This window comes from Cydia fagiglandana, chromosome 14 (genome assembly GCF_963556715.1).
Source record: "Cydia fagiglandana chromosome 14, ilCydFagi1.1, whole genome shotgun sequence".
NCBI lineage: Eukaryota > Metazoa > Arthropoda > Insecta > Lepidoptera > Tortricidae > Cydia > Cydia fagiglandana.
Genome location: NC_085945.1, coordinates 15,700,384 through 15,716,247, shown reverse-complemented (window position 1 = coordinate 15,716,247; position 15,864 = coordinate 15,700,384). Strand labels below are relative to the sequence as shown.

At 38.0% G+C, this 15,864-nt stretch overlaps 1 protein-coding gene across 1 annotated transcript in view; it reads left to right on the top strand.

Annotated features, from left to right (window-relative positions):
• The first annotated feature begins 3,107 nt into the window (after positions 1–3,107).
• Positions 3,108–15,864, top strand: part of LOC134670945 (paired box protein Pax-6-like) — a 53,617-nt gene continuing 40,860 nt past the window's right edge. Inside the window, exons 1-3 of the mRNA XM_063528778.1 lie at positions 3,108–3,221; positions 6,778–6,904; positions 10,187–10,367. Of these exons, the coding sequence (XP_063384848.1) occupies positions 3,137–3,221; positions 6,778–6,904; positions 10,187–10,367 (393 nt within the window). The 5' untranslated portion in view covers positions 3,108–3,136. The remainder of the gene's footprint in view (positions 3,222–6,777; positions 6,905–10,186; positions 10,368–15,864) is intronic.

The following is a 15,864-nucleotide window of genomic DNA, read 5'->3' as shown; positions in this document are numbered from 1 at the left end:
CTTTAAAATCTTTTGTTTTTTATAAGCCCTTGTTAACTTATTACACAATGTACATACTAATCGGGTCACTCACGCAATTTGTCGACTATTGCTCAACATGATTCGATAAGTTTTTAAGGATCGTCAACTGGAGCAACACCTGTAACAAGTGTGGCGTGTATACACCGACTCGACTTAAATTACGTGAGTGACCCGTTTTAAATGTTTCATATACTTACAAATGTCTCTCCGACAACTCAAAAGTGTAAATTTTGGATTTCCTACCCATCTTACCAAGTCTGCATTTTCCCAAAGATTCAGTGCTTCTCGGCATCCTTTATGCATATCAAAACATGCACTCTAAATAATAATAAGTCTATTTGCAAAAATTCGCCCTTAAAGGAACATAACAAGCAGGTTTATGACCATTTAAAGAGATACGAGTAACTGTTTGAGAGTTAATATTTACCTACTTAGTTATATTATTTATTATAATTTTGTATAAAACGTACAGTATGAATTCCGGCGGGACCCGGGTATGTCCTTAAACTATGTCCGAGACCACCGGTGGACGGGCAGCAGCGTCCCTCAAATTCGGTGTACTCGGCTGCGATCGTCAACCCGCCTGCCAAGCGTGGCGATTATGGCATTCACCCCCCAAGGGGGAGGCCTATGTTCAGCAGTGGACGTCTTATGGCTGAGATGATGAATTCCGGCAAAAAGTATCCCAGTCTTCAAGGTTATATTATAAACTATTTGTGTGTCAAATTTCATCGAAGTCCGTTAAGTAATTTCAGCGTGATGGAGGAACAAACATCCAAAACATACCTACAAACATTGACAATCAATACCTAATATTAATAACAAAACTTCTGTGAGACTCAGACTTATTAAAAATATTAAAAAGGTAATTCACGTTTTTTATGCCGAAAATTGGTCGATATGGTTCAAGTTGTCGTTATGAAGCGAAATACATATGTCCAGGAAACGTGAGTGACCCGTTTTACAATAATTCATTTAGGGTACATCGCCAATTACTAGCCACCCCCCAATTACTGGCCACTTAATTTGATTTCTATTTATAGGTGAACAAAGTTCATTTTAGTATATAAGGTACGAAAATCCAATTATTAGCCAGTTTTCAATTACTGGCCATCTATTCCAAAAATGAATTCTATTTACAGATAAATAAAACTCATTTTCAGTATAAGGAAAATGGCCAGTAACTGAAATTTATCCACAACCCACTCGTTCAATAACTGGCCGCCTCTTACAAAAATGAGTTCTATTCACCTATACACAGAATTCATTTTAGTATAGGTGGCCAGTAATTGAAAACTGGCTAATAATTGGCGATGTACCCTATAATATTATTAATAGGATAGATACTCTTTTGCTTGCATACCTATTCATATCTAGTCGCCTTTTGGTGAAGGAAAACATCATGATTAAACATGATTAATCTCAATAAGGCCTAGTTTCCCCTCTGGGTTGGATGGTCAGATGGCTGTCGATTTCTTGACAATCATTTCTTGACAATTAATTGTTTACCATATGTGAATTGCTTAATACGCTTCAACATATTTGATTTCGTAGAACTATAGTGCTTACTCCAATTCCTAGGATTAGTTAGTTACCAAGAGGACCCCAGGCTCCAGTCAGCCGTGGCGAAAAGCCGGGCAAACAGCGTCCCTTTGTTTCCTATAAAGTTTTAAGTCATAATGTATTGTATGTCATATTATCATTAGTCCTAAAACTCAAACCGTAAACTTTTCAGAATTTTCGTAAGGTTATCCTATAGGTAGGTTAGGTTAGCTTAGGTTTGTTTTATGGTAATTCTGAGAAATAGTACATTACTACAGAGGCCGGGACGAAAGGGGTTGCCGGCCGAAGACATATAGACGGATAGGTCTGAGCGCGGGCAACCCCATTTCCCGCCGAGGTATGTATAGTGCTTTTCTCAAACATGCAATGAAATAAATAAAATAAAAAATCCACGAAATCCAAGTTTTATTTATAGAAAAAAACTAAAAGTAAACTACACCCAAAATATAACCAACACGTACCTATATCATTATCACGCGTAAGTTTTACACGAGTCGTGTATTTTTACTACCCGTATATTTTCATGTATCTTTGATTTTTTCGCCTTGTCTGACTGTCGTTTTCGTCACATAAGTTTACATAGTCTTTCATGTTGATATCATGTTTCACATACATCGTTGCTTTATGCATGGAGTAAATAAGTATAATTTCCACAGTGTTGACGAATTTGTAGTTACATTCATTTAAAATATGCCACAAAACTGTTTCTAATAAACTGTACCTAAGCCATTTTTCTTAGTTTCTCAAATAATAAAATTGCCATAAGCAACCATATACATACTTCGTCTTTGACTTGGCAGCAGAGGCAGCAAGTTATTTAAAATCAATTCTGCTTACGCTGCCAATTCCAACACCTACGATTACAATTAATATTAATTTCATTATTTCGTCGGAACTAATATTAAAGTCAAAAAATCAACAACGCACCATAAATCCAATAAAACAGAATGAATATTTTTCAACTTTACCTCCATAACAATTTAAAAAATATAACTACGCGTGTTTGAGTAGACCTTTTTACCGCTAACGTTTAGATGAAATATTTTAAATGTTTTTATTTGTGTAGTTAAATTTATAATTTAAAATTATACAATTATAGAATGTATTATTTATTAAGTTCATGTTGATTTTATACAAATAAAACTGCAAATTATAGCAAACATTGTTTTTTGTTTTTTTTTATAGGCGTAGTGGCAGAGTGTCATTACGAACCATAAAGCAAATACTGCCTCTAGTTTTTTTTAATGGATGAATGCCACGATGCTGTGTCACAAATATTTGTGAAATGAAAATTAAAAAAGAGGACTTTGCCGGCCTAGGCCTGCAAGATGTGTATGAAATTCCATTAACGACCTTTTGTCCTAGCCGCACCTGAAACGTCATACTTCGCAGCCTATTATAAGGAACAAAACATCAATATTTCATTGCATGTTTGAGAAAAATAAATTATGACTAACGAAAATGCTACCCGGGACAAACGCGAGGAAGTTGATGATTCAAATCTGTATTTTGTGTGCAGGGCGGCAAGATAGAAGAATACGGGGTGTACACGATGCTGCCCGCGCAGCAGCTCCCCCCGATCAGCCCGTGGCCGCCCGACGGGGTGCTGGACCGCATGGACGACCTGGCGCACAAAGGTAAAGGTAATGGTGATTACCATCCCATACTATGATCACCTGAAACTATTGCTAGGGATATACGTACAGACCATCTGGAAGATGTGTTTTTTGTTTCGGGAATTAAGGATGACTCACGTCGTAGGGCAGACACGCCATACATCAAAACCATTTGCGTTTATATGTGTGCGCGGCACGACTGTACAGAGATTACATCATTGTGTATCAAGGGTAAGTCGCTTTACTGAGAGGACGCCAGAAGTCCGCCAGATTCATGGCGAGGTAAAATGCGAGTCTGGGCGGTGCGTGGCCGTTCTGTATGATATGTAATACGATTTACTATTCTGTGCTCACGCTCGAACGGTCCAGGTCCTGGGCCAGGCTTCCGACACTTCGTTTTTTACATAAAACTACACATGCTCACTTGAGGGCCTGTAGAACTGTGAACATTGAGGGCCTACAGCGAACACAGAAGTTCGCAAATTGCGGGCATTTCGCTCTGTCACTCTAATTACGGTTTAATTGGAGTAAAAGAGAAAATGCCCGCAATTTGCGAAGTTCGGTGTTCACGGTAGGCCCTTTGATCGTTCATCAAAACGAGGTGTAGGGCGCTTCGGCACGGACCCGGACCGTTCTAGGGTGAGTCATCCTTTAGGCATGGATTAGTCTGTGTATAGATCTACCGAAGACATATCTATGCATAATTTTGGCCATACATTGACAGATCGGTCCGCAACAGACATCTACCAGACAGATCTGACAGATATATCCGTACGTATATTCCTGGCAAACACCTTGCACTAGGAAGCGCGCAAAAAAAGTTATTTTATATTTAGCCTCTGTCCGAACAAGTCACCAAGAGTTTCGACTCCATTTTCATTTACTTTCAAAAATCCTTATGACTTCACAATATTTAAAGAATTGCAAGGTATTATAACAAGCTATAAAATGTTTTCTATTATACAGTATGTAAACTAACGAAAAACATTCACTCTAACCCGTTAATGTGTAGGTCACACTGAGCAACTTTTACTATGGCACCGACCCCGAAATCGCGAAAAAAAATTTGGTTGTTTCATATATTTTATTGGTCTAGCATTGAAATTTTCTATGGAAGAGTCAATTTATTTTTTGCGATTTCGGGGTTGTTGCCATAGTAAAAGTAGCTCAGTGTGACCCATTCATTAACGGGCTTGAGTTAATGTTTTTTGTTAATTTACATACTGTATATTTCCGATTAGGTATATAGGGTAAAAAATTGTATTAAGTGAGAATTAGTCCGTTTTTTTGCGTGCTTTGTTGTGCAAATTATTAATATAAGTGACTACCTATATCTAAAGCTTCATTACATAGTCCAATTCTGATTTTTAATATAAAATTTTAATACGGGTCACTCACGTTTTTTTTTTTCAAATCGAAAATTGTTTTTGTCGTCGACATAACAAAGTTTCGATTCATAACAAAGAGTTTCAAATGGAGCTTGTATTTTTTATATTTAAAAACGTGAGTGACCCATTTTAATATATTTAGGTACCTAATGTCCGAGTCTATCGGAATTTTTATTGTTAAAACAGTTGTACCTATCAACATAGTGAGAATCTAAATGCAAATTAAAATCGAAACCTTTTGTATTTATGTTTGCCCTTTACATATTTGATAGGTAGGGGAGACCAAGGTGAGTTGTGACAAAGGAGAGTTGTGACATTGTCGATTTTTTGGAATCTATTAACTAAAAACTAGGTCGCAATAGCGCGCGTTTGTTAGTTTAAGTTGCGAACTAACAAACGCACACTGTTGCGAGCTCACTAACAGTTATTAGATTCCAAAAAATCGACAATGTCACAACTCTCCTCTGTCACAACTCACCTCGGTCTCCCCTATAGGTTTAAATACCTACGCGAAATGTCGATATGGATACCTACCTCGGGACGAGGACTCGCAAGTAAGTTTAATTACACTGATCACTACTAACGGCCCGATCCGAACTTTAAGATACGTCAGTTAATAGATCTAGAAACGATATGGATTAGATATGTCAGTGTCAATGTGACGTATCTTCAAACAAAACGTCATTTTGACACTGACACATCTAATCCATATCGTTTCTAGATCTATTAACTGACGTATCTTAAAGTTCGAATCGGGCCGTAAGGTACAACTAACAGGCGTACAGGATATGAATTAGATTTTGATTAGATATGGATCTGATCTAATTTATATCCTGTTATTAAAATTAAAATATGCCTAAGAGAATGCCATATGGCATTAGGTCCGCCATTTGTACTTATAATTTTATGTGCAAAAAAGTTTTTTTTTAATAATATGCCTGTAAATTAACCGATCGAACAAATAAGTACTTACAGCAATGTAACGAAATCAGCGAATAACGAAACTCGCATGCGAGTTCTCGCACCGTCTACATGTGCCTTAGGGCTCCTCTACACGACGGGCCAACGCCGGCCACTCCAAGGGACGCAACCATGTGGTAGAATGAGATAGCAATATCACTTGGCGCCTGATTCGGATTTTGAAAAAGACATCTATTAGATATCTTTTAGACATCACCAAGATACGATAACGATATGTTTAAGGTCTAACCTGTCAAATTAGACATTTGCGCGATTCTAGAGATACTCTTGAACGATTTCCACAGGATATGACTTAGAGATCCAATTCACATCTACTGCAAAAGAGAACTAGTTGATATCTAAACTATAACGTATCTAGAATGGATCTAGTACGTGTCGTCTCTTGTGAATATCTTGAAGTTTGAATACGGCAGTTGCTCTCTATAACGCATAAATGCGTCCCTTGGAGTGGCCGGCGTTGGCCCATCGTGTAGAGGAGCCATTAGGACTGCGACGTTTTAGTTCCCTCTGGTTCGTAGAGGCAGCTAGAAAAACGTCGTTATAGAGTCCGTCTAAGCTAACTCTGCACCGACTTAAACAGAAGTGAGGAACCGTCATATAAACACTGATTTAAACTTTCACGATTATTAAACATTATTAAACTGCACAACGGGACTTAATCGCGTATTTAAGTTTTAAGATTTACCTCCGACGTTTCGAGGACGGCGTTGTCCCCGTGGTCTCGGAGAAGACTGAGACTGATTTATAAAAGACTGACAGTCTTCTCCGAGACCACGGGGACAACGCCGTCCTTCAGCTCAACGTCGGAGGTAAATCTTAAAACTTAAATACGCGATCAAGTCCCGTTGTGCAGTTTGATAACGTCATATAAACGTCATATTTACATAGAAATTTGACACTAACGATGACATAGCCACACTTTGTCATTGCAAATGCCACGCAGACTTAGCTTGGTCCGACTCTACGGGAATTCCTTAACCATGGACAAAATTCGCTAGTGTTCTGATAAAATAGCCGTGCTAAGCCAAAATATGTTGACAATATTGCTGCAAATCAATATAATTTTGGGTTAGAACGGCCTATGTTCCTAATCGCATCTCACCTGCCTCTAGTGTAAGCAAAATTGGAACAGCTGATTAATTGGAGTAAGCAAGCTTATGGTGCGGCAGGTCACAGCGGTGTTAACCAGCTCGGCGGGGTGTTTGTAGGAGGCAGGCCGCTGCCGGACTCCACGAGGCAGAAGATCGTGGAGCTGGCGCACTCGGGCGCGCGGCCCTGCGACATCAGCCGCATCCTGCAGGTCTCCAACGGCTGCGTGTCCAAGATACTCGGCAGGTCAGTTGTACCTGGTGTTTGTAGGGGGCAGGCCGCTGCCGGACTCCACGAGGCAGACGATTGTGGAGCTGGCGTACTCGGGCGCGCGGCCCTGCGACATCAGCCGCATCCTGCAGGTCTCCAACGGCTGCGTGTCCAAGATACTCGGCAGATAAGTTGCACCTGGTGTTTGTAGGAGGCAGGCCGCTGCCGGACTCCACGAGGCAGAAGGTTGTGGTCCTGGCCTTATGTCTCGTCTGTCTCTATTCTCGATACATGCAAGTACGTACTACCGCATTGATCTGGTCACGGGTGTTTGAGATACATAACTAAACAAAAAATATCAGAGCATGTCTTAGGGCTGATTTAGACGGCGCGCTAACTTGCATGCTATTTTAGTTACATTGCGGACAATGGTTACGTCCAATTCAACCGACCGATCAAAAACCGCAATGTAATGAAACTCCCATACGAGTTCTCGCATCGTCTAAATGCTCTTACTATTCAACATCCGAAATCTGCATCTATTTAAATCAACTACTTTAAGACAGAGACAGACAGGCCAGGTAAGCAATAGGTAAGTATTTTGGAAAATGATCTTTGCCTACTTTTTGCGAGATATCCTAACTTCATTTTGAAATTGACCTTTGCATGTAGTAAAAATGCTCAAAATGTAATAAATAATTTTTATTTTTCAACAACCTGTAGCATTTATATTATGTGAGTAAGTATAAAAATTATTTCGATAAATTTCTTTGGCACACTTTATAGACTAGACGCATTGTGTGTAATATCGTTAGAAATAAATATCGAAGCGACAGTTATTTAGAAACCCTCTATTTCTGCAACTATCTATCCGATCAAGCAACACAACACCTAACTATTCCAAAAATGCAGTTGAAATAAATACCTCAGTCTAACCGGTCCCGACCGCACTAGCACGCCGCACGCTGAAACCGCAGGCTTACCTATTACACGAGCCATTTACAGCCCCTGACAACTAAAACCCAGCCTAACTACCTCTTATCTAACACATACCTACACTGCAAACTCAATCGTAGGCGCATTAATCTAGAGTCCAAATTACAAGTACAAGTAGAAGTCTTATTAAGAGTTTATGATAGTTAATATCGATTTGCCTCGACTGGATTGGAGCGGACAACGTCAAGGTGACGTTGAAGGTTGGTTTTGGGTGACAGTAACTTGAAACGGTTCTATTTTTGAAATGATTGAATGTCGATTAATTTTGTTGCGGTTACCGTTACTGTTTTTTTCGTCTCAGAGATGACGTCTAGTTTCTCTAGCGAAACTAATTTTATTTATTAAAATAAAAGTGAATCTAAAAATCGATTGTAATTGTAACGAAACCTGAACAAATAATAAGTAATAACACACTCAGACACTTAAATCCATTCCACATGAATTAAGTAGGAATTTATTTTGAAGAATTCGTTAACAAACATCCGACGTAATAAATAAAATAACATAACCTGCAAAAACAGCCCTTCGGTTTAATTAGAAACACGTTTCAAGTGAAATGTACTTACAGGCCGCGTAGCCAAGATGCCGATCGCTTATACGCTCCGTAGCGATCGAAACGCAACTGTCACTGTCGCACTAATATGGAAGTGTGATAGAGAGACATAATGGTTTTCGTTGTCGAAGCGATAGCGATTGTAACGTTGGCTAGGCCGGCTGTAGCTTTATCTAGGTAAATGCCATCTATGAGCGTATTATCTCTTCTATAGTGCGACATAAAATAGTAGAAAATAAATAAGGGTGCCACTTCCTAATCCTACGTAGGTAACTGTCACAATTTTGACTCAATTTAGTATGGATTTTTTTAGTTCCATTTTATTTAATTTCTACTATTTTCAATATAATGCAAAGGATTCCGAATAACAGTTGACAGACTGTGTAAATAGCAATCCTAAAATGTTAACTTTAACATTAACACTTACCAAAGACATATGTAACTTCGTATAAGATGAATAAAGTCTAAGAAACAAACGTGCCTCGGAAATCAAGAAAAAGTCATGCTCGCATAGATGGCGCACACACCTTTGGCCTATTCTGGGCTAGATGGCGTGACGACACCGTTTCATATTTAACAATTTTAACACATACCTATCAGTGAATGAACGTGGGTCAAAATGATATAAAAATAATAAAATCATTTATCCATATATATTCATTTTATGATAGTTTTATACGTGTTTATGTTGAGTTATAGTCGTGTGTCGATAGATGACGGTAAATTTACAGTGACTACAACATTTACTATGACAGGACCCCTCTATACTATCTATTCTTTTTGCACTTACTAACCTTTAACGTAACCTTATATTATGCTTTAGTCAAAAGTACTTTGCACTTTGTAATAATTTGATAATAGCAGTATATTAAATATATTCTGGAAATAGTTTCGAAAGAGCTCGAAATTTTTACATGTCTCTCAAATACAATTTCAACGCAGACTTATACCACTTTCTTTAACCGTTTTACTTTCGCGACAAAAATGAACCGTCGACAGCTGACACCGAAACGCCGGTATCACCGATGGCGCGGTAACCGGACACCGGTCACTGGCCACCCTCACGAACCATGCTGCTTGCGAATATTCGAGGAAGGCGTAACCAAATACCTGACTGTTAAGTCTTCACTTCGACTTGGAAATGGGGATATGTTGGCAAATTCAGGTACTAGGTTAATATTATAAATATTGGTTCAACTTTTCAATCAGTAATCATGCGTTTAAATAAAAAAAAATATTAAAAGAAGGTTTTCGTTAATATCAACAAGCAAGTACCCAACTAAGACACTTCTTCAGTTAATGACCTCAAGCTAGGTATTTAGATTAGACAGTATAGTGTGCCAAGAAATTTAATCATATTAATCACACACATAAGGGTCATTCACATCTTTTAAATAATGCACCTATAACTATGTCAGTCTCAATTTTTCTCGTCCGCGCTGAATACTCCTAGGACGACAAATTTCAACCAATTGATTTTTGACCCGAAGATATTTCGGCTACAAACATGTAAGGTAAACGTACTGGTGCTCGACGCGGTCCCAGTACATGGCATCTTGAGACTTAAGTAAGTCATTGTCAATAGACGTGACAGCAATGTGTCACCTATTGGGCATTAGCATGTCGAGCTAGCACGTTTAACTTATCAGCCCATACCCACTCTTATTAAACTCTTATATTACCTACCCTACCCCTCATAGTCTTCTAGACAATCTCACAAATAGGTAAGACTTAAAAAGGCTCAAATATTAATCACCTTGAAACCCCAGGTACTACGAGACGGGGTCGATCCGACCGCGCGCCATCGGTGGCTCCAAGCCGCGCGTGGCCACCGCGGAGGTGGTGTCCAAGATCGCGCAGTACAAGCGGGAGTGCCCCTCGATCTTCGCCTGGGAGATCAGGGACCGTCTCCTGAGCGAGGGCGTCTGCACGTCCGACAACATTCCTAGTGTGAGTACCTTGCTTTACTATTTCTTTACAGTTCGGGGAGATAAATATTTTTTATATTACTTTATTGAGCAAAATACAAAAAAAAACCGCCAAGTGCGAGTCGGGTTCACGCACGAAGGGCTCCGTACCATTACGTAAATAACGGCAAAAACTAACTAATACCGTAAAATGGGGTGAGTAGGGTCAAAACTGAAATTCAAACCTCGATAACATTTTATTTTTACATATGAAAACTGAATGGTGTATATAATAAGTGTTCCGGACGTTTGTATTTTAGTTTTTATTTTATGTTGGGTAGTTCCATTTCATAGCTTTGACAATAAAGAGGAAAACACACCTCACCCCGTAGTGTCTCGTATTTGGGGTGAGAGGGGTTTTCTTACAAAGGTGATTTTGGAAGATTGTTGGATCGATTTTTTTTTTATGCGTATTACTAGCTAGCTCCATTTTGAATTGGAATACATTATTTTTGTAGCAGTAGCCTTAAAATCCCTTCTCACCCCCCTCTCAAACCTTCTCTCCCCATTCATAACCCACCTCTCCCCGCGAAACCTACTCACCCCGTTTTGCGGTAACTATTTTGGCTCAGCGATCCAAAGAGAATCTTGGCCTCCGAAACGAGCCATCTGTCCCGATCCTGCGCAGCTTCCTACCAGTTACTGACGCGAAGCTGAAGCAGATCCGCCGTCACACTGTCTTTCCAGCGATACCTGGACCTACCCACCGGACAATTACCTGACGGTCGTCCCCAGAACGCCCTCTTTACAGCACGATCCTCTCCCATTCTGAGTAGGTGACCGAACCAGCGAAGTCTGTGGCACTTAAATATCTGTTTTTAGTCATTGTTGTTATAGCAGCAACAGAAATAGGTACATCATCTGTGAAAATTTCAACTGTCTAGCTATAACGGTTCATGAGTTACAGCCTGGTGACAGATAGACAGATGGACAGTGGAGTCTTGTTAACAGGGTCCCGTTTTTACCCTTTGGATACGGAACCCCAAAAATTTACAAATGGTAGACTTAGTGTGAGATGTGTACGATGTTTCATATTGTTGCTACATACCGCATTGGGCTCAGCCTGTAATGATAATTGTACGATCAAAAAATTACATTTCCGACCCATTTCGTACCTATAGTTCGTTTTTTTGCATTAGAAAGAACTTCAACGAAGGTAAGCGATCTTGACATGTCATTTAATTGAAAAACGCTTTTTAAAAATCATAAGTAGGTACTACTTATGAAAGCAGAAGAATATAAATGATCGTATTAGATTCATATTTGTTACATATTTGCCGTAACTTACATATTTTTAAAATCTGTTTTTCAATTAAAAGACACGTCAAGATCGTTTACCTAATTTCTAATGCTAAAAAAACGAGGTATAATCACAGTGACAATCAATATGAAAGTCGCTGGAGACCTCATACTATTGTCACTGTGACAAGGTACAAAATGGTTCGAAAATAAAATTCTTTGACTGTGACCTACGTGTGGAAATAAATAAAATAGAAATAAAAACTTAGCTGAACGGTTTAAACTTAGCTGAATGGCCAAATAATGCTGAAATATTTGAGCCCGAGATCTTGAGTTTTCTACAAATGTTCGGAAAGACTTGGAAGTTTGGATCTTGTTTATTGAAATTTCTACCGGGCTACTTAAAATTATTAATTTTCATACCTATATAAAAATATCGTAAGTAACTGATTATTAATGTTGTAGTTTTGTAAAAATAAATTGTTATGTAAAAGGGAACTCTAAAAGTGAGACTATGAATAAATAATATTCATAATCTACCCATGCAATTTTTAACAGAAATTGTATGTATCATCTATATGATTCATAACTTCAAGAAATTTTATTTAATACGAGAACAGACGTACGGGTTATTTTTATTATTTAATTATGTAAGCATCATAATCATGAGCAACTAAAATAATTAGCTATCTTCTAAAGACAGTGTCAGTCAACTAAGCAAAAATATATTTTTATCCACAACTTAAATCAACGTTAAATCCGAAAACACATTTCCCAGCAAAAATATTTTCGCAAAATCATCTTTAGCTCGCCCCTGTGTCTAAATCGCAAAATAGCGCTTCTACGGGGCGCCTTTGAAAAGTATGAAAATACTAAAGGGCGAGAGACCGGCACAATAGCATACCTACCTATACTATTACATCGGGGCTATAACGCCTTATCTTTCCCTGGCACTATACAGTCCCCCTTTGTCCCCCTCTCCCCACCACTTCGTGGCAAAACAATATGACGTTATAACTTTTTTTCTTCATTTTTTCCCTTTTTTGAATACGGGGTCGCTCCCTTCTGGGACATCCTTTAGACATATCGTCTTCGAATGTAGAGGATGATGCTTTTATAATAATGGCGATGGATTTCTCTAGTGTAGGCAGCGTCATAAAATTCTTTGAGAGAATAAAATTGTGCTTGGTTGTTTATTCATTTATTTTTATAAATTTCTAGCCAAGTAGAACTAAAAATGTGTTTACGATTTACACTTATTTACCTGTTTAAAATAAAAACCATAATCGCACTATCCGTTTTATGAAGCTACAAATGTTAAATCATAATTTTCGTGAGCTATCTTCTCCTATAATTAAAAGACCCTAAAACTTAACGCGGCATAAAAATACATCTCTGCACCATTAACGAAGCGTCACGGTCATTTCGGCGAAGCCAGCCCTTTCACAAACATCTCCCTTGCAAAATACTTAACATAAATTAATTAAGAAATCCGCGCCATCACCCCCCAAGGTTTTCTCCAAGAAAAAAACCAGCGCATTAAGTAGGTAGGTACTCAGAATATCGCGAAAAACATAAAACCGAAACAGAGGGGCGAAACGGGATGGATGTATACCTTTTTTAATGAAAACGAAAGAGTTGGGAGGCTATCTCTTTTTTCGTCGCCGAAGGGGGAAGCTGGGCGATTTTGACACGGTATGAATAAAGAAAATATGAAGGCCTTTGTTACCGTAAAAATTCCTGTACAGGGGATAAAGTCTTTAAGTTATCAGCGGGGGAGATATGCTTATATACCTGTGGGTATGTATAGGAGCGTTTGATGTCTTCGTATTTATCGAGGTCTGGATGATATTGTGTTTATGTAGGTACGCCATAAGAGGGTGCTTAAGGTTGAATAGATTAACGTCAAGATATCGATTGGGAAGGTTAACCCGTCTCATTTTGTTACGGCGACGTGAGGTAAGGCTCTGTTTTAGGTTAATGTATGCGCGGCGCTGCGAGACACGGCTGATCATTGGATGGTACAGCTGTGATGACGTAAGGACATGTATGGGTCATATGTAGATTTACTCATAATGTTCATTTTTTTACCAGAAAGTTGAAATACAAACAAATACCACAATTTTGATACTTCCGACAACTACTTAGTAAGGACGCTTAGGCCGGTATTAGGCTCAAGTATCCTTAACATAAACGGTGTACTTAATACTTTTAATACACTATTTTGAGAGGAATGGTAGTTACTGAGTAAGTAACATACCTTTCAATAAGTAGGCATGTTATTTACTATTGCGTCCGAAGATTTATACCGGGATATATACTTTAACAGCGGTTGAAAGCAATTCAATAGACATTAAAAGTGCATCTCGCGATTAAAATTTTTCACAGAAGGTATTCAAGTTCATAATCCTATAAAATAATATTCAGGAAATGTTTTACATCGGGTAGGTAAAAAAAATTTACATACTTAGATGTATATTATCAATCAAATGATGGTTGCGTTCTACTCGTACACTTAACCATAAATTAAAATTAAATGTTTTATAATTCGGACAAGCATTTGATAGTAATTTTTCCTAAACATTCTATTGGACCTAATAACACAGCGTCAAATCTGTCGTTAAACTTTTAACAGTAACGACCCTTAACTAAAAAGCAGTAACGACATTCAACCCTGTTAAGCATTTAAACAATATAACTGTAAATACCATACTCGACAACCGAAACTGAATGTTAATGTAATTGTAAAAAGTTTATTTTTGAACGGCGGTGAAATTTAGGGTAAGAGGGTCAATAGTAGGGTCATATCGCATAGTGACATGCGTTCCCGTAGCAAATCACTTCCGGGCCACTAAATCCAGGCCAAATTAATGCATTTAGCACGCTTACCCTCGGCTGGGGATGACAACTTTATTTCATTGTGTCGCGATATTTTCTTGTCACTTTTACGTCGGTAACGAGCAGTGATGCTGTTGTTTTTTTTCGATGTCATATTTGCATTTATTATGTGTGCTTTTCTTTACTTTTTTTTGTATATATCGAATAAATGTTTCTAATTTTACTAAAATTAAATTAAGGTGCGAATTATGATTTTGATGCATAGAAAAGTTCTGGAAGCATCTGTATCAATAATGAATGCTTTATTTGATTGTTAACTTATTAATAAAAAATTCAGTCTTAAAAAGATTGCGGTGAATTTGAGAATTTCCTCCTTGTTTTTGTAGTCGGTAAATTTTATTTCGTCTGAAATTCTTCAGGAATTTGATATAAAACTTAACATATTTCTGTTAGATTGTTATTAGAATTTACGTCTATTACACTTCCATAATTACATAGATATACAGAGTCCGTTTATTTTGAGATAAATTGTAACGTAATAGTTTAACTTGATACGTATTGACCCCTAGTTATACAATTCGAAACTTTGATTACTTTAAAGTTAGCTCCGTACAGCAACATTGCAATAAAGCAAGCCAATAACCCTGCAACACTGATTTAAAATATCATTACGGCTCATATCAGAGATTTAGATCTCGCAGGGGTAGCTAGGTCTATATCGGGAGAAACAAATTGTAACAAAGGAGTCCGGTAAAGAAGATTATCGGAGATGACGCGTGGCAGACACGTGACGTGAGTGTGGCTCGTGATCGGCACATCTACCCTATTCTTTACACACTCATTTCAAAATAAACTCTATTGCAATTGTCTAGAGTTTGATTTCGTTTGGCAACGCACAGTTTCATAAAGTCAGTATACTTACAAGCGAAATCCCGTTGTTTCTTATTGAGTTAAAGTCAGTTTTCGTTCGGTAATACATGTTTGAAATGTTACTTAAAAATAAGAAGTGTTGGAGGGAAATTAATACCACAATTTGAAGGATTTAAGGCTTACATTGATGTTGAGTGTAATCGGAAGAGTAAATAAATACATAATTGCAAGTTCTGCAGTCATGTGGTTTTAATGTCGGACGTCACCAGCAAGCATGCCTTTAGGGTATTCGGAGGGGTTTTTTTTTATTCAAAAGCGTATATATACAGTCTATTGTTCTGATGTACCTATGGAATATTAAGTTATGACGTCGTCTTTGCCTGCATATGCATCTATATATCTACTTAGGTATTTAGATCGACACGGTTACGAGTACATATTTAGCTGCAAACAGAATTTATCAAATGCAAATCTCAAAAGTACAAACAAACAACCGTATCAACAAATCCAGAGCTACATATCAACGATTTTAT